This window comes from Taudactylus pleione, unplaced genomic scaffold (genome assembly GCF_031769625.1).
Source record: "Taudactylus pleione unplaced genomic scaffold, aTauple2 ptg000041l, whole genome shotgun sequence".
In the NCBI taxonomy this organism is placed as follows: Eukaryota; Metazoa; Chordata; class Amphibia; order Anura; family Myobatrachidae; genus Taudactylus; species Taudactylus pleione.
In genome coordinates, this window is record NW_028284443.1 from 11,108,134 (window position 1) to 11,126,436 (window position 18,303).

The window sequence follows — 18,303 nt, forward strand, 5'->3', positions numbered from 1 at the left end:
ACTCCTGCGCACTTACATGCTGATAAGCATGGCTAAAGCGCACACACACATAGAAATAAAATACTTTATTTTTTCACACCAGCGGGGGAAGACCCCTGATCAAGGCAGCAGCGTCTTGATAAATGAGACACAGGCAGCACAGCACCCCTGCACACCTACATTGCTGATAAGTGTGGCTAATGCACACACAGAAATAAAATACTTTATTTTTTCACACACTACGGTGGGAAGCACCCCTGAACAAGGCAGCAGCCCCTTGATAAATGAGACAGGTAGCACACCGGCACACATAGATTGCTGATAAATGTGGCTAACGTGTGCACATGCACAGTTTTTTTTTTCTCACTTGGGGTGAAGAGCACCCCTGATGGACAGAGTACCCCCTGAAATACACAGCAGCACAGCCAGCCAGCCCCTATGGACAGGACAACAGTAAGCCAGCCCCTATATGGACAGGACAACAGCCAACCCCTATGAGGTGGACAGGACAACAGCCAGCCAGCCCTATATATGGACAACAACCCTGCACCCTATGGACATTAGCAGCCAGCCCCTGAGTGACATTGACAACAGTAGCCATCCCCTATGCACAGCGTCAGCAACAGCACATTCACAGTCACCTCTCTCCACTGCCGGAATGAAAAATGGTGGGGATCGTGGGTCCTTTTATACAATTCAAAACCCATGGGAATCCGACAGGAGGATGATGACGTTTTGCCTAATTTTGAGAAACGAGTCAGATGGGAAAACCCGAGCCAGCTTGGATCTGGTTCGGATCCTCTAAGTTCGGGTGGGTTCAGATCTCTGGAATCCGAACCTGCTCATCTCTACTTTTTACACTGTTGCGCCAATAACGGGGTATTCCCGGGTCAGCACCATTCACACCGGAACCAGGTCTGCAGCGCCGCTGAAGCCAACCAATTGGGTAGCATGCAGCATGACCCTGGTCATCATGACCCAGATCACTGCAGGGTGACACGGGACCAACCTGTGCCCAACTCTGCAAGCTACCCGAGTTGGATCCCTGGTTCACTGGACACAGATGGATTAATTTACACTGACAAAAATCCCAGGTTGATGTGCGTTCACGTGCAACAACCCGGGATTTTCATGTAGATGTAAAAGGGCTACAGTGCAGCTCACTTTAAGTTCACTTCTAACAAGCATACACAAGAGCCTGTTTGCACTGTATTGCAGGTGCTAGTTAGTGTCTGACAAACAAACATACAGAGTGACAAAGATGCCTGCAGCCTTTTACATGCTTCCCACCCACTCCATCTACTTACAGCTTTCTCTAATGGTGACTAGCACTGCATGTAGAATTGCAGCATAAACTACAGCCCACACCCTCTCCATACACTCTCTTGTGTATAATGGCACCTGAAATTTTGAGGAAGGGACTTGCATGCAATCCAAAATGCAAGAGTTCTGCTTTTGAGATCCGAGATCCGGACTTGGCGAGAGACCCGAATCAGGACTCTGTTTTACTTGGAACCCCAAAGTGATCTGAGGCGGGACTCCGTTTGACTGAACCACTCATCTCTAATTAGAAGTGCATGTCAATTAGTGGATAAGCACAAAAATCCAGTCACCCTCCTACATTTTAGACTCTTCCCTTGTTTTCTCTAGTCCCTCTCTTTTCACTAAAATAAACATTTATCTTTTTCTGCTTAACATAGTCCTTGGTTTTTCCTCATTTTTGCATAAATGACTCATTAAAGGGAGCAGACATCTATATTACTTGCACCAACTGTATATAAACTTTTTATCATATTTATCAATTGGTAAAAGTGTCTGGAAATATACTGTAGGTTTTCACCAAAATACATCTTGTAGGCACACAGTGGGTCATATTAACGGTCTGATTCTGAGATGGGAGTAAAGTTAAAAAGAGCAAATAACTATGTACCTGGAATTGGCGGATCAGTGTGATCGCTCCCCTTCTCCCCATAACACTTTTCACCTGCCCATTAATGCTGACCACTGTATAGTAGCACAGCAGCATATCTTGCAGGGGCAGAGAGGAGTCTGCTGCTGCTCTGTGGCTGTGTGCTGGGCTGGAGAAGGAGGCAGCTAAATCTGTGCAGCAGGAGTCTTGTCTCATTTACTGCATGATATGCCGGCAAGCTGCTATATAGGGGCCAGCAGTAGTGGGCAGGTGAGAAGTGTTACAGGGGATGGGGGTTGATCACACTGTTCAATTAATTTTGGCAAGGTGAAAAGTTACTTGCTGATGTTATCTTTACTACCAACTCAGAATCTAAACGTTTAGAACATGTAAAATTCAGCTCAGGACTGAAGTAGAATTCAAATTTGTTTGCATAGATGGGAGTATACCTCCACACAGGAGTACTCCTGACATTCTCATTTTTCACCCTTTAATCCGATTACTAGAATGGTCCTCTCAAAAATGAAATCTTGTTTCTACACTGCTCTATAAAACCCAACAATGCAGCAACTATTTACTAGGTATCGTAGGTGTGTGCAGTAGTCATCATACGGGGTGCCACTTCAGCACTTCCCTCTCTGCTGGGTCATGGACTACACCCCCCCTTCCCTTCAGAACATACACTAATGTTAGTCCCAGTGGAGGGGGATGTGCCAAAGCAGCGCCCCCTGTGCCAGCTTCTTTACATGCCTATGCTATGATTGCATTCACTATTTTCAGCTCTTACTCTCTGTTTGTGCAAACTTAAGCTGGGTCCTCAATATGTAGTTGGGTAGTGCAGAGCACACCCCCAATGTCACAAGAAATGGAGGCATGATGCATGGATATGCCCCCTGTGCCACAAGGCCTGACTCCTAGATCCAGGATGTTGGGGGGAATGCTATAGTACAGTGGTTCTCAAACTTGGTCTTAAGGACCCCACACAGTTAACGTTTTCCAGGTCACCCAGCAGGTGCACAGGTGTAATCTTTACTCACTGACACATTTTAAAAGATCCACAGGTGGAGCTAATTATTTCACTTGTGATTCTGTGAGGTGACCTGAGTTTGAAAACCTGTGCTATTGTGGAATTGGAAGAATTAATTGTTGTTTTATGCAAATAATAATAATGATAATAATAAAAATATTATTATTATTTATATTACCATCTAATTATACAGTATAGTGCCAGCAATCACTGCAGTACCTTACTATTAGGAACAAACACATAATAAAAAAAACTAGCACTAAAAGATTTAAGATAATCATGTACACAAGTTTACAATCTATAGAAAAACAGGAGTTTTATACATGATGTTAACTGCAGTAGACCCATAATTTATTATTTTGTACCCTCCTTCTTGACTCCCCTAGATTTAAATACCATAACTGCTGAGTCTGCAGCTGCTACATTGCCCATAAGGTAGCGGAGGGGAGCCTAGTGATAAAAGATCAAACATTTTCTGCACTGGTATGTTGCATGAGCAGTGAAACTCTAGAACAACATAGTGGATGTCTCTTCTGAGCATGCATTGGTGTGGCATATGCACAGCTAAACCCAGTCATGGAATATCTGCTCATAAAATGCAGAGCAAACCACAAGCCGGGGAGATCACAATGTTTATGAATTCCACCCTGAATAGTTGCCATGAGTTTTACAACTATTAAAACAGCCTCACATTGGATGTGATTTGATGCAAACCACAAATAAATTTGTGTCTCATATAAATGCACTTTGGTCTACCCCTCCCCTTATATGTTCTAGGAACCAATAATACACAAATATATGTTATTTTTAGTAATTTTCTACAAACTTGAACATTTTCTGTCATAACACTAGTGTGAGGGTTGCTGAAGTGTTCATAATACACATACTGTAATTAGGTTTCCTCTAGTTGCCTTCTTTCCTGCCTTAATAATTAGTCATATATTTAGAATATCTTTATATTTATATTTCTGTTCCTCCTCCTTATTCTTTACATTATTATTCCCTTCCCATCAGTTTGCAGCCTTCTTATTACCTACAGTAGACCTGGGAGCTATAGGTAACCGGAATTTATTTGTATAATAACTTGTTCTCTAGACACATATGTGTGAATTTGTATAAAAGGTTATTAACAGGTAAAATATATCATGTAAGGAATGTGAGAAGTGGGTTTCACTTTTGTAATACAGTATGTTCGGATTACTATGGAAACGACTCTGTAGTTTAATGTGAAATCACAATAACACCTTTACTACTTTGTTTCTGTTATCAGTATACATAATATATCATACTGTTTATATTCTTATTAGGGTTATTATATTAGTATATACAGTAAATATAATAAATTATTGAAATGTCCAACATATACTGTGCAACACAGGTAATGTAACTATTTGGTGACAGTAAATAATGTATCACACTGTATACAGTACTGTCATGCAGTGTATACTACAATGTGCTGTTGCTTTGCCACTGTGCACTGTAGTATTGTCACAGTGGCAAAGCAACTCTTAATTCCTCAACGGAGTTCATATGCTAACAAATGACCAATGCTAATGGCTATCTCCCTACCCGACCTCTCCGCTCAGCACAAGATCTGCGTCTCTCAACCCCACGCATTACTTGCTCCCACTCACGGTTACAGGACTTTCTTTGGGCTGCACCCACTCTATGGAATGCCTTACCACACACAATTTCCTCTAGTCTCCAATCCTTCAAGCGATCCCTGAAAACTCACCTCTTCAGGCAAGCTTATCAGATCCCAGAACTGCCCACATAACCTTCATAGCTTCCATATCTAATTACATCCCCTTTCACAGTCCACACACAACCTCACACATCATCTTTCTCTCACATCATCATGACATTTGGCTGACATTCCTGTGTGACTGGATCATACAGCCCACCAAGAAACTGCATTCTGGCTGGACCAATGCAATATATAGCACCTATCCTTGTGTATCAATGCCTATTTCCCTATAGATTGTAAGCTTGCGAGCAGGGCCTTCCTACCTTTATATCTGTCTGTTATTACCCAGTTTTGTTCTATTAATGTTTACAATTGTAAATGCAACAGAATATGCTGCGCTATATAAGAAACTGTTAATAAATAATAAATAAATAATTTATCCCAGTGGGTGTGCTTACCCAAAATGATGAATGAGGATGCAACTAAACAGGCATCCTTTTTATCCTTTATACAATCTGCAATGCACATACATATATGGGTCATGGGCACTTAATAACTACCACAAGGTAAAAACCACTAATTTAGCATTTTGCATCAAGGATATTGCATTTTATTTTTATTTTTTTTTATTAAATCTGTTCTTTTTGTTGCCCATCAAAATCTTGCTGTCTGATACAGCTACAGTATCTCAGGTGGTCTCATTATAGGCAAATCCCTATTTACTTTTTTTTTTTTTACCATGACCTCATAAAATAGAATAAAATACGCTGCACAATTAATACAAATTTCTGCGTTGATTGTAAATTGTGTAAGGGTTTTTCCATAGTACAACTGGGATTCTATCTAATTTTAATGTCATAATTTCATATAACTATTTAACTAACTATTTAATATATTTTAACAAAATATATTTCAGTGTGGTATTTTAAGATTAGAAATGAGGATGAATCAGAAGCCTCATAAATGTTTTACTTTTTCAGGTGGAAGATATGCAGTGGACGAGCAGAGAACTTACACAGCCAGCATCTGTTTGTAGCCTGCCGTGCAAACCTGGAGAAAGAAAGAAAACCGTGAAAGGAGTCCCTTGCTGTTGGAGCTGTGAGCGGTGTGAAGGCTATCATTATCAGGTAGACGAGCTGACCTGTGAACTCTGTCCTTTAGATCAAAAACCAAATGCAAACCGCACTGGCTGCCAACTAATCCCTATTATCAAACTTGAATGGCACTCTCCTTGGGCTGTTATTCCTGTCTTCATAGCCATTTTGGGAATAGTGGCAACAACATTTGTAATTGTCACCTTTGTTCGATACAATGATACACCCATTGTGAGAGCATCTGGACGTGAGCTCAGCTATGTGCTATTGACAGGGATTTTTTTGTGTTATTCCATCACCTTCCTAATGATTGGAACTCCAGATATGGTTGTTTGTTCGCTGAGACGTATATTCCTGGGGCTTGGCATGTGCTTCAGTTATGCTGCATTGCTCACAAAAACAAACAGGATTCATCGGATATTTGAACAAGGAAAGAAATCTGTCACTGCCCCAAAGTGTATAAGTCCGGCTTCTCAACTGGTCATCACTTTCAGTCTTATATGTGTTCAATTACTTGGAGTTTTCATATGGTTTGTAGTGGATCCACCTCATATCATAGTAGACTATGGAGAACAAAGAACATCTGACCCGGAAAATGCCAGGGGGGTTCTTAAGTGCGACATTTCAGAACTTTCTTTAATTTGTTCCCTGGGATACAGTATTCTATTGATGGTTACATGTACTATTTACGCTATTAAAACTAGAGGAGTGCCAGAAACCTTCAATGAAGCCAAACCCATTGGATTTACAATGTACACCACCTGCATCATTTGGTTAGCATTTATTCCGATATTTTTTGGAACAGCACAATCAGCAGAAAGGGTGAGTAACAGTCATCATCTATAATAATACCTGCTGTATGTTGGCAGGAATGCTTTTTTACCATTGCAAAATGTTTAAAATAAAATTTCCATGTCTGTTACTGTTTAATCATTTTCAAGGCATAGCTAATCACATTTCCATGCATATTATGTTAAATCTAATATTAATATTTAAAATATATATATATATTAATTGCTCTGGCAATGATAACATTGTTAATGTATTAAACTACAGTATTTCAAAGTTTCAATGTATATACATGTGGATTGATACTAACAGGCAATATTAGTGGCATGTACTCATGTGCTGCTAAAGAATGACAGTGGCTCTATGTTTTCACATACTGTATGAAGTTTCTTTCTGTTTGTTGTAGAGAAATTGCAAAATGTATTTTTCTGCAGTGCTTGAAGATAAGGTTGAATCCATTTTCCCTAAACTATGGGGCAGATTCACTAAAGTGAGAAAGCTGTTGGATCGGCTTCTGGTGGCTTTGTCTATTATGTCTCAGAAGGCAGATTCTGCTTGCAGCCTATGAAGCTACAAACAGAATCAGACTACCATAACTGGCCAAAAAATTTGCCAAAGGCGGTAATTAAATCTGCTTCCGTACATTATGCTCCCACTTCATTCAACCACCCATTTATACAGTAACTTGAAAGTTACATTGAAAATAGTTACCATACTTTTATATGTTTATACATTAGGGGAAGTCCAGTTATACTGTTGAGACATGTACTGGATGTTCGGTCATCCTTTCCAGAGGCCTAATTTCATAAAGGATCCCTCTGGTGAAGAAGAAGGAGCCTGTGAGATTGACTCCTACTTTTTTTGAGCAGACATTGGTTAATTAATTATTTAACTTCACTTCTCCATTGAAAACACTACACTTAAGAATTTAGCTCTTTATGTATGCAGTGCATCTACTGATTTCTGCATTAGCTGCATCAGTAATTACGTTCATTATGTGGGATAGCTACAGTATATTCTTTATTACAGTTCAATTCAGTTGTAATAAGGAGAGGAATTGGATGAGTTTGCAGATCAGCTCTGACAAAGGTGGAGCAGGATGTATGTTACTTTCAACATACAGTATGTTATAATTTATCTAAAGTATATACCGACCAACAAGTGTTGGTATGCTAACCCTGTCAGGATCCCCGCATCGGGATTCTGACCACCAGGATCTTGACTGTCGGTATTTCATACCAATTCCTTATAAAATACTGATGTTGTTTAACACATGCAATGTACTAAGCTGCAATGGAGTGAAACACTTTAAGATACTGTTTCTGTTTTATATATAAAGTATATACTGTAGAAAACTGCTTTATGGGTAAAGCAGTATGAGGATATTGGTGCTAATTTACAAATCTCCAGAACTAAGCAGCATTAAAAAGTGAATATTGGTTCTATTTTATAAATGTTCTGTTCTAAACTGCATTATGGGCAAACACTACAGTATGAAGGTACTAAGCAGCATTAGATGTGAAGCATTATCAAGATGCTGGTACTGTTTTACATACTGCATATATTGTACTGAATTGCATTAGGGGCAAAATACTATGAATATATTGGTGCTATCTTACAAAAATACTGTACAATGCTGGACTATGGGATGAACAACAATCAAGGTAATAATATATTTTTTTTAAATATATTGTACTAAACTGTATTTTCGGTGAAATGTCTAGCAATTCTTACAAAAACATTGAAGTAATCAATTGTGAGATCCATTTATTGAAACATTGACTTGTAAGAAGGCACAGAATTTATCTTCCACTTCATCGCTTCCACAGTAGTCTATAAAGTAATCCTTGCATACCTGGCATGTACAGTAAAAGCAGGTAATGTGACTTACCTTCTCGTTGCCTACTGTGGGGTACAAACTTGAACGAAAAATTTATCGATCAGCCGACCCACCAACAGATTTAATGTTTGGCAAGGATAAGCACAAACGACCTTGTACATTCACTCTTACCAATCAACCGCTCGACTTGTCTAGCTAAAAAAATACATTTGTGATGTCACTATTGTTCATCCTTCGGCCAGCATATGGATTGGTTGTTCATGAGTACATACAGACAGATGTGCAGCACGACCGATGCAATAGTACATCTGTGAAAGATGTCTTTCACAGATGTACTGTGTGTACACACACTGCCATTTGAACTGAACAATCAGAGGCAGAACTATGGAGACAATGGAGGCACCTGCCACTGGACGCCAGCACTGAAGGGGCACCTCCTCCATTGCCCACAATATATTCACCCCACTTAAGGCTATGCTATATTAGTGTTTTTGTGCATGTGTACAGATAGATAGATAGATAGATAGATAGATAGATAGATAGATAGATAGATAGATAGATAGATAGATAGATATGCACCATATTAATTTTCCCTTTTTTTTAGGGGGGCACCAAATTATAACATGCCTCCGGGCGTCTGGGATGAATTTACGCCTCTGTGAACAATATATAGTTTGTCGGCTTTACAAGCAGTATATCTGCTAGTGTGTACCCGTAAACTGCATTAGAGGTACAATAAATATTAGTTTTGAAAAAAGAATCAACATAACTTATTGCTCCAATGATGAACGCAAGGGCAGAGACACAGAGAAACATGTTAGGTGCCTTCACTTCCTTTTGCATGCTATGAGAATATCATCAACTGCCTATTATGCTTACCACCACTCCCCAGCTTCAGTATGGGACACAGCAATTCACAAGGATTCCAGGAGACCTATACAACAGTGCAAAGGATCACCTTGCCAATAGGGATTCCCCTTTGTCAAGCCTGTTAATATCCTTTCAACTCATATGCTGAAGTCAGTTTCATGCAGTGTACTATCCACTCCAATCCATTGCAATACATAAGAGTCACTGGCTTCCCTTACTGATTCAGGAGTATTTTATTGGATACATATATGGTAAATTTTATCCTCAAAGTTGCATTTTTTATATTGTTGTGCTTTTAATCATCATTTCTCAACAGAATAAATTGCTTATATACACTTTTTATATCCTTGCCTGCAAGTCATTTATTAGCAATTCTTCATTATTAATTTATTTATATGTAACAATTACAATTTATCTATTAGCGCTGTTTTTCTCTATATAGATCACTTTGATCAATGAGAGGTATTGACACCCCTCCTCACAGCTACTGGTGAATAGTGTAGCAGTGCCATCTTGAGGTTTATTTTTGCTTCTTATATAATATAGCCCTGAGACTCATCCTGCTACATAAAGGAATTTAATAATTTATCATTTTATTGTTTTTTTTTTTTATTATATTTTATTTAAAAAGATAGCTTTCAAACAAATCTTCTTAAAATACTTGTCTTGAAATTAATTAATTGAAATTGCTTAATATTATGATGCATGGGCCTAGTTGTATGCAGTGTGATGTTTTTGCAAATGGAACAATTTTTTGCCACTGCGCATTCATCTGAGTCGCATTGTGCATGTATCAAGGTACAATACTGTAGTCGCAAGCTGCAAGTCTGTAATCGCAGTGTGATTGACAGGCAGGTAGTGTTTGGGGTGGCAACAGGGAGTGTCGGATAAAAACTTAAAACGTGTCTCGACAGTTTTGGGGGTGTGTCACAACCTGCGTCTGTGATCTCATACGCAGGAAACTTGGCTCTGGCATCATCAATGATGGTGGACATCCTGACTGACTATAGACTCACTCAAGGAGTCAATGTTTGCATGATCTGCGTCTGATGCTGTGTATGTGAACACAGTAGGGTGGGTCGAAAAAAACAAAATTATGAGTTCAAAAATTCCAATAGTGCGGAAAAGATGTGGGTACATGACAGTAACTCGTGTGCAAAATTTCAGCTCAGTCTGATCATTTTTACTATCCCCAGCGGGCACTTGAAGTTTTGAAAATTTGACACAACTTAGGATATTTTCTAATCAGTTAAAGGCACGGTTTTGGGGCACATATTTTGGCATTGAAGTTGTTTTTAAGTGGAAATGCTTCAGTTTAAATCAGGGGTAGATGTTTAAGAGGGGGTACGTGCCCCCCTGAAAAAAGGGCAAAATATTGCAATCTTTGCCGCGAGTGTCCCTGATATTGACTGGCACTATTTTCAGATATTCTGACTTATAAAACATTATTTTCTAGGAGATAGGGTGGAGGGATGGACATCGAAAGCTCACCATCAAATGCTGGCTGGACTTCCACCATTGAAACTTACCATGCGATGGTCAATAACCATCGCATCAAAGGTATTCCATGGTAAAAAATATTTATATAATTTGCGCATGCGCAAAAAACCCTACAGTTCATTTGGCAGAGGGTGAGATTGGGGCATAACTAGAGGCAGAGCTCAAAGCCACATATATACTGTGTCCTCTCTAGTGTATCTAGCAGCACAGACGGTGTAATGGTTAGCATTACTGCCTCACAGCACTGAGGTCATGGGTTCGATTCCCACCACGGCCCTAACTGTGCAGAGTTTGTATATTCTCCCTGTGCTTGCATGGGTTTCCTTCGGGTGCTCCGATTAACCTCCTACACTCCAAAAATATACTGGCTCCCAACAAAAATTAACCCTAGTGGGTATGTGTGTGATAGGAAACATAGATTGTAAGCTCCACTGGGGCAGGGACTGATGTGAATGGCCAAATATTCTCTGTAAAGTGCTGCAGAATATGTGTGCGCTATATATAAATAACTGGTAATAAATAAATCTAGCAGCACTGCTACACTTTAAAGGGTATACTTTATTTACATATACAGTCCGGCTCCAGAGTACATCATGCCCAGCACTGAAGTGAGACCAGTGTGTTACGGCCAGGCAGTGAGGAGCAGAGACACAGCTGACACAGTGTGTGTCTCTGTTGTGTGTGAGTGACTGCTGCTGTGTGAGGGCTGCACTCTGATTGGCTCTCTGAGACAATTTTGACGTTTTCTTCACTTTGGAGTGATTAATGACTGATGAGGTGTCACATGAGATCTAAGTATTGCAAAACTGTAGTTAATATGGCAGCAGTTTCCTTATTTGACATACCATATTGATCACTAATAAAAGCAGTGTATGGATGACTATTGTGCATTTGCGATGAGGAGCTTTGATGGCTTAAAATCAGCTTCGCCAGTGTCTGAATCACTTTTAGATTCACTAGAAGAATGTTGTGTGACATAGCCTGTGTGTGCACGTGCAGGTTGAAGAAAAGATGTAGCAGCAAAGTCATCAGTCTGTGCTGGCACATGTGTGGCTTTCCTGTTTAGACACAGCTATGTAAGCATTAGTGTACAACTCTGAATCAGGCCCCATGTGCGATTGTAGGTGAATCTTCTGATTCCACATATTTGATATCCTTTATGACCAGACTCATTTCATATCTTAATAATAACAGGCACAATTTTCACAATTCGTCAGTGTCTAAAATGTATATTGATGAGTATCTATATACAGTATAAACTAAGTGTTTGCACTACTCAAATTAGTGAAAAGAAGACTCCTTGGACCTAAACAAAGCATAGGTTTTTGTCTCATCCCTCAATAAATATGATCATCCTTAAAGTTCACAAAAATCTTTAACTTATTTTGATACCAAGTAGTAGATATATCTTTTGTTCTCATGGTTTATCTAAGTACAAACAGACAGAGAAAATATTTTTCTGATTATGGATTGGGGTTATTACAGAAAGTCGCACACAAGTCTGTTCTGCAGATGGATCTTGTTATGTTTAGCATTTTCTGGAGAAAAACATCAATAGGCTGTTCAGAGTAGTACATATCTCAGTCACATTTCCATTTGCAAATAAATCAGCGTAATTGGGTAGTAATGAGGTGTTTACATTCAGGCAAAATTTAGTGAGTGCATGTAGATGGAATAGCAGTCTATGCCTGTCCTGAACCAAGGTTAGAGCTGGTGCAATTGTGCACTGATAGTTATGATAGTTGTTTGAACAAGCATGTGGATAGGGGTGGTATGGTCACATAAATGCGTAAAACTTTAGTGTGAGGAGCGTATCCATAATGGGTGCAGGGTGTGCGATGTACACGGACACACCAGGTCCAGGGGAGTCCACCACACCTCCCACCCATTTAATCAATACCTCTCTGGAGTCCCACGTTGGCGATAAAATCGCTGTACAAATCACCTGGAAAATGGCCGTCGTGGCTATATTCCTGACGTTTTGTGCATGTGCAGTAGGGATATCACTGGAGAAATGACTGCAGCGCCATTACCCAGTGACCTGCAGCAGACTCTGGCACAGACTATTGCCCAGAGTCTACTACTGTGTTCAGTGCACTCCCAGCCGCCAGGTAGAGAGGGGGGGCCCCCGGGCGGAGACTGCACACAGGCCCCCTCCTTTTTTAATATGCCCCTGTTGAGTGTACCTGTGCCTGAAAATTTACCACATGGTTAGGTCTAGACTATAGAGGGCTGATGGCCCTGTGACGTCACACCCACGTGACTCAGCCTGAAAGGGGGAGGGGCGGGGATGGTAACGGGGGACCAAAAGTGTCCCCTCGCGGGCTCACTCCACTCGCCATGCTTCGGGCAAGGCTCCGTGGACACAGTACAGCCCATGCACACAGGCTGCACTGACAGGTAAGGGGGGAAGGCGGTGGACTCATTTGGGTCCTCACCATTCCCCTCTATCAAGCCAAGGCCTGGGCAATTAGTACCTGCTCCTCTCCTCTCGGCACCCTTATGCATACATATATTTGCATATAGTAAAGTGTAATGGCATATACAACTTTTAAAAAACTTATACAATTGTACATTCTTAGTGATCATAATTCAAAAGCAGGGAAATCCCCTAAAATATGTGAAAAAATATACCACAACTTAAGGACAAATCCAATCGAGTGTGATTTTTGCAGCAAAAAAATTAGCGCATATTGCGCCAATGATTTCATTACTGCATTTTTGCATGCTCCCAATACTCACGGTATCCAATTAAACAGAATCAAGCACAATTTTTTTTTTTAAATAATGGTGAAACCATCATGTTCCCCCCCCCCTGAAAAATGATAAAAATAAATATTTTTTCATATAATTTTTTAAGACTAAAAAAAATTAGAAAAAAAAAACTAGAGAAAAAGGTGATTTTAGTGTAATTTCAGGTGAAAAAACCCCAACAAATGAAAATGTTAAAAATAAACTTGTTTTCATTTAGTTTTATATGAAAAACAGCAAAAAGTAGAAAAAAAAATGTGATCTGGGGGTAATTTTAGGTTAATATATATATAAAGCAATTTTTTTTTCATTTAGATAAATACATTAAATACATTTGGTGTGCATACATCAATGAAAAATATAATTTGGGGGTACTTTTACAGTCAGTATTGGTTTTGACAAACAGTAATGACATGTAATTATTGGATTTATCAAGCTAATTGGAAACTTCCAATTGTTTAATTATTCATTAAATCACACCACGTCTTAGGGGTTCTGAAGCAAGTCCCGACATTGTTTCCTAAAAATAATGATTTTAGGAAAAATTGGACTTTCTCTGAAGGTGCACAAAAAAATTTGCACACCCAAAATTATTTCAAAATATTGCACCCAATTGTATACCAATAATCTCACACACATGGGAATTTTGGAAAATTTGTTCCCAATTGAATATTTCTCTTAGTGTATCATTTACCAGAAAACTGTATATCAAATTTGAAGTGTATAGAAACAAATGAGATCCCTCTAATTATATAATGGAGGGGATAGCTGCTGCATGCTGTATACCCATAGGACAATAAACAATTTCTGAGCGGACTCTCATCCAGGGGTAATGAAAAAAAGATTACGGACATCTGCTTTTAGATTAGACCTGGGGTGGTCTGATGATTTGATCAGCACAGATACTCATACTCAGGCCAAGATCTAATAAGAGTGTCTGAAAAATAGATACAAGTCAGGATAGCCTTGTGTCAGGTGATAAAAGTGGATAGAACAGCATTGTGAAAATAGTGCAGTATAGCTGGAAGGTCAGAATGAGGATGCTACTTCCCAGTGTGTGAGCACTAAGTTATTTATTTCATTACATTACATTTTTACTGCACTAAGTATGTGGTATATTGTTTTACCTATATTGGGGGATATCCCTGCTTTTGAATTATGGTCACTAAGAATGTACAATTGTTATAGTTTGAATAGTTCTTCTTCCCTACTTTCTATTAGAGGCTACAGAGACAGCTAATAATTGTATGTGACATATTGTTCCTACCTGAATTATATAAGGGGATTTCCCTGCTGGTTATTTGTGGTCATTAGGCATGCAAATTTGTACTTGCTTTCTGTACTTGATATATGTTGCTAAATTCTGCTACTCATTTAGAGATAATTCTTAATATGTTCTATTATTTTTCCTATTACATGTCATAGAGACGGTACACAATTGTAGATTTTACAGTATAATTTTGATTACCTTTAATATATTGTATTTATATTTTATTGGTGACAGGCAGAGCATGCATGGGGAAATTATCCTGTGATTATTTTATTTTCGACTGGATACTTGCCGCAGCATGTTATTGTGATTATCTAATACTTCACATTATTTCAGTAATTCATTTTGGGAATAGTGTATTTATGTATGTTCATATGTATGTTTAATTATTTTTATCGAGAGTATAGTCTGTTTACACCATAGTTACCATAATTTATTTTTACACCAATAAAGATTATGTTTTATTTACTTTGTTGGTTGTGTGACACAGCGACAGTACTTTTTCATTTTGCATTTGTAAAATATTTCAAAATGTGACAGAAATGTGTAGTTTGGCTATAGGAACACTTTCTTGGTTTGATAAATGCATATATACAGTAGTTTCATATATACTTTAATAAATGGCTCTAATCATTCTAAGTACAGGATAACAATTGGGATAGAAACTTCTAAATCATAACACTTAATGTAACTAATAAACTAAATCAACACTAAAACAACTATTACACAACTTTTAACTTATCTATTAAACATAATATCTGAAGTTTAAATATACTGTAAACTCAAAACAATCAGTGATACAAACATGTTTTAAGAGGAGTAGAAATGAAAATACATACGTAATAATTGAATTTTGCATTATTCGGTCATATCTAGTAGAAAATGTACTAGCATAAATAAATCCAGTATGTTAAGCAAATTTTTAGTGTCTAACGTTACTCAGGAATTGTTTGTACAAACATATTGAATCTCTCCAGTTTGAACATAATAATACTAAAACACTCCATGTTACACTTCACTACAAAGCCAATCAAGAACAGTAACTGAATTACATAAAATGTGAAAGTTGAAATGGAGGAATATACTGTAAGAGCTAACTAAACCAAATGTGATATAGATATCATATATATATATATATATATATATATATATATATATATATAATATATATATATATAATATATATATATATATATATATATATATCTACTTAACACTAGAAAGAGCAAAGAACAATTTACAGACATAAATTATCAGTTTTATTCTTGAGGCAGCAAATCTGTAATTATCTCTATTGTTTCACTGCGCATGCATGGTAAAACAAAGTTAGATTACCGTAGTGTTGCATAACTGCATTTGTCCCATTTTTTACACCTTCAGAAATAATTCAGGGGCATTAAAGTGCAACTAGTTTAACATACAGGAATTCTGCCTATTTAAATAAGCTGCTTTTTTTTATCTGCTCCGCTTAGAGGTACCTGGGGCTCGAATGAAATATAGTGGTTGATCATGACCATCAGCAGATGCCTTTGTCAAGATGGTAACAATACCATTGTTTATAGCCTCTTCTGCTTGCTGCTAATGCAGGGGCCTGTTCTTTCAGCTGCGTCCCAAGACTCAGCATCGGATCAACTGTTACTACTACTAATAATATAAATTATCTACTCATATACAATTCAATTTGCAGCATTGGATCCTAGTGTGTTCAGTTCTGTTTTCCATATGAGATTCAGACCCTTCCCCCAAAAAACCATGAAAGCTACTCTTAAGGAAAACCATACCTGTGTAGAATAGCATGAGTGCTCTTTCTGACTGCCATGGCTGTGGGTGTCAGTGTAATATACTGTTTAAAGGTTAGTAATTGTGTGAAACTATAAATCTCAGTAAGTTTTGGGAGCCATTACCTGCTTAGACATGCTGGTGCTCATTGAACTATAGGTTACTGTTAGCTGCAAGCTGTAGCTCCAAATATTTCAGTACCAGTAAATAGACACATAGATATCATTTTAAAAACATCTATTAAGAAATATATATTTAAACAATCCCCAATTTGTGTAGAACTCCTAAATCCTTAGAGACATTCTTCTCTTCTGGTTAGAAATAATCCAAAACAATACAATAAGGAAATAAAGAAAAACCCTTTTAAAAGATACACCTTCTCCAAATGTTGCAGCCATGCAATTGAAAGAAAAACGGACCCCCTTGGGGCTGTCAATGAACTACATTGTATCAAGGAAGTTTAGTGCTACACAAATGCAATGAATTACATTGATACACTGTTGCTTTCATAGTTCACAATGGGTCAGTGGTTCACAAACTGTGCGCCAGGGCACTCTGGGGAGCATTGGGACACCTGCAGGGGTGCCTCAGGTTGGTGGTTCAGCACCAAATCAAATTAATTATGGTCAATGTAATGTAAATATCTGGACTTCCAGAAGTGCAAACCTCTCCACCACCTCATAACTGAACTTAAGCATGACAGGTCAGCACACTTTACTTCACTTTACTACTTTTATTTTTTTTTCTGAATTTCTCAATAACAGACGTTTGGCTTAGGGGTGCCTTGAAAACATTGCTGATACTCTAGGGTGCCTTGGTTCAAAAAAGTTTGTGAACCACTGGTCTATATGCTGTTAGCCAATTAAAGCTATTTTCTTAAATCATAACTTGGTGTGGCCACATACATATACAGTATTTTGAATTGAACATATCTTAAGATACATGCATCTCAAATACATCTTTAAATATACACTATGGGCCACTATTTTGTGGCCAAAGCTTAACATTTAGTAATCAGCAGTATCAGATACATTATTGTTAATATCCTGTATTCTGCTTCACATGGCCTGATCCCACCTTGTCATGTTCATTAAACATGCACAATTGTGAAAAATTTGGAAAAGTCAAGTACATGACATCATAAAGCAGGTAAATGGCTTTATGATACCTTTCTGCATTTGTCACATTCATATGTGTCTGACAGTCATTCATCATGAGATTGAGTGACTATATAGAGCAAGCATCTAAAGTTATCCATGAATTACATACTTCAGGAGACCAGCACAATACCATGTTAGCAATATACAAAACAAATTTTAATCCAATTCAAAGATGCCGTACCATTGTTATACTTTACCAGATGAAGAGGATAAGCTTAGGCAGCATATTAGCATAGCACATGGCCATCCCATATATAAATATATATATATATATATATTCCGATGTCCACGGCACTCTATGGTAATGGGATTCCTTTGTGACGGTGCCCTCCATTGATATAGCAACCCAATGTATACAGCAAACAAATGGCAGCACTCCAGATGACTTTCACAGATGCAAAATGTTCTAAATTTTAATTCAACGGTTTGGGCACATGCCCGTCATCAGGAATAATAATACAGTGATCACCAAACACTTATATGCTCAATGAATCATAAGGCAATAATCCCCCAAGGCTACTCACCTGAGGTGCCGCTGTCCACAGACTGTCCTTGGTAATGCACCACTGGTCTCCGGCATCACCGTTCTGATGACGTCATTGTGGCATGACATCTTATGGAGTCAGCCTAGCCAAGCCTAATGGTTAC

At 38.3% G+C, this 18,303-nt stretch overlaps 1 protein-coding gene across 1 annotated transcript in view; it reads left to right on the top strand.

Annotated features, from left to right (window-relative positions):
- GRM8 (glutamate metabotropic receptor 8) overlaps positions 1-18,303 on the top strand; it is a 1,218,298-nt gene that overhangs the window by 1,097,192 nt on the left and 102,803 nt on the right. Inside the window, exon 9 of the mRNA XM_088457648.1 lies at positions 5,583-6,518. Coding sequence (XP_088313774.1) covers positions 5,583-6,518 — 936 coding nt within the window. The remainder of the gene's footprint in view (positions 1-5,582; positions 6,519-18,303) is intronic.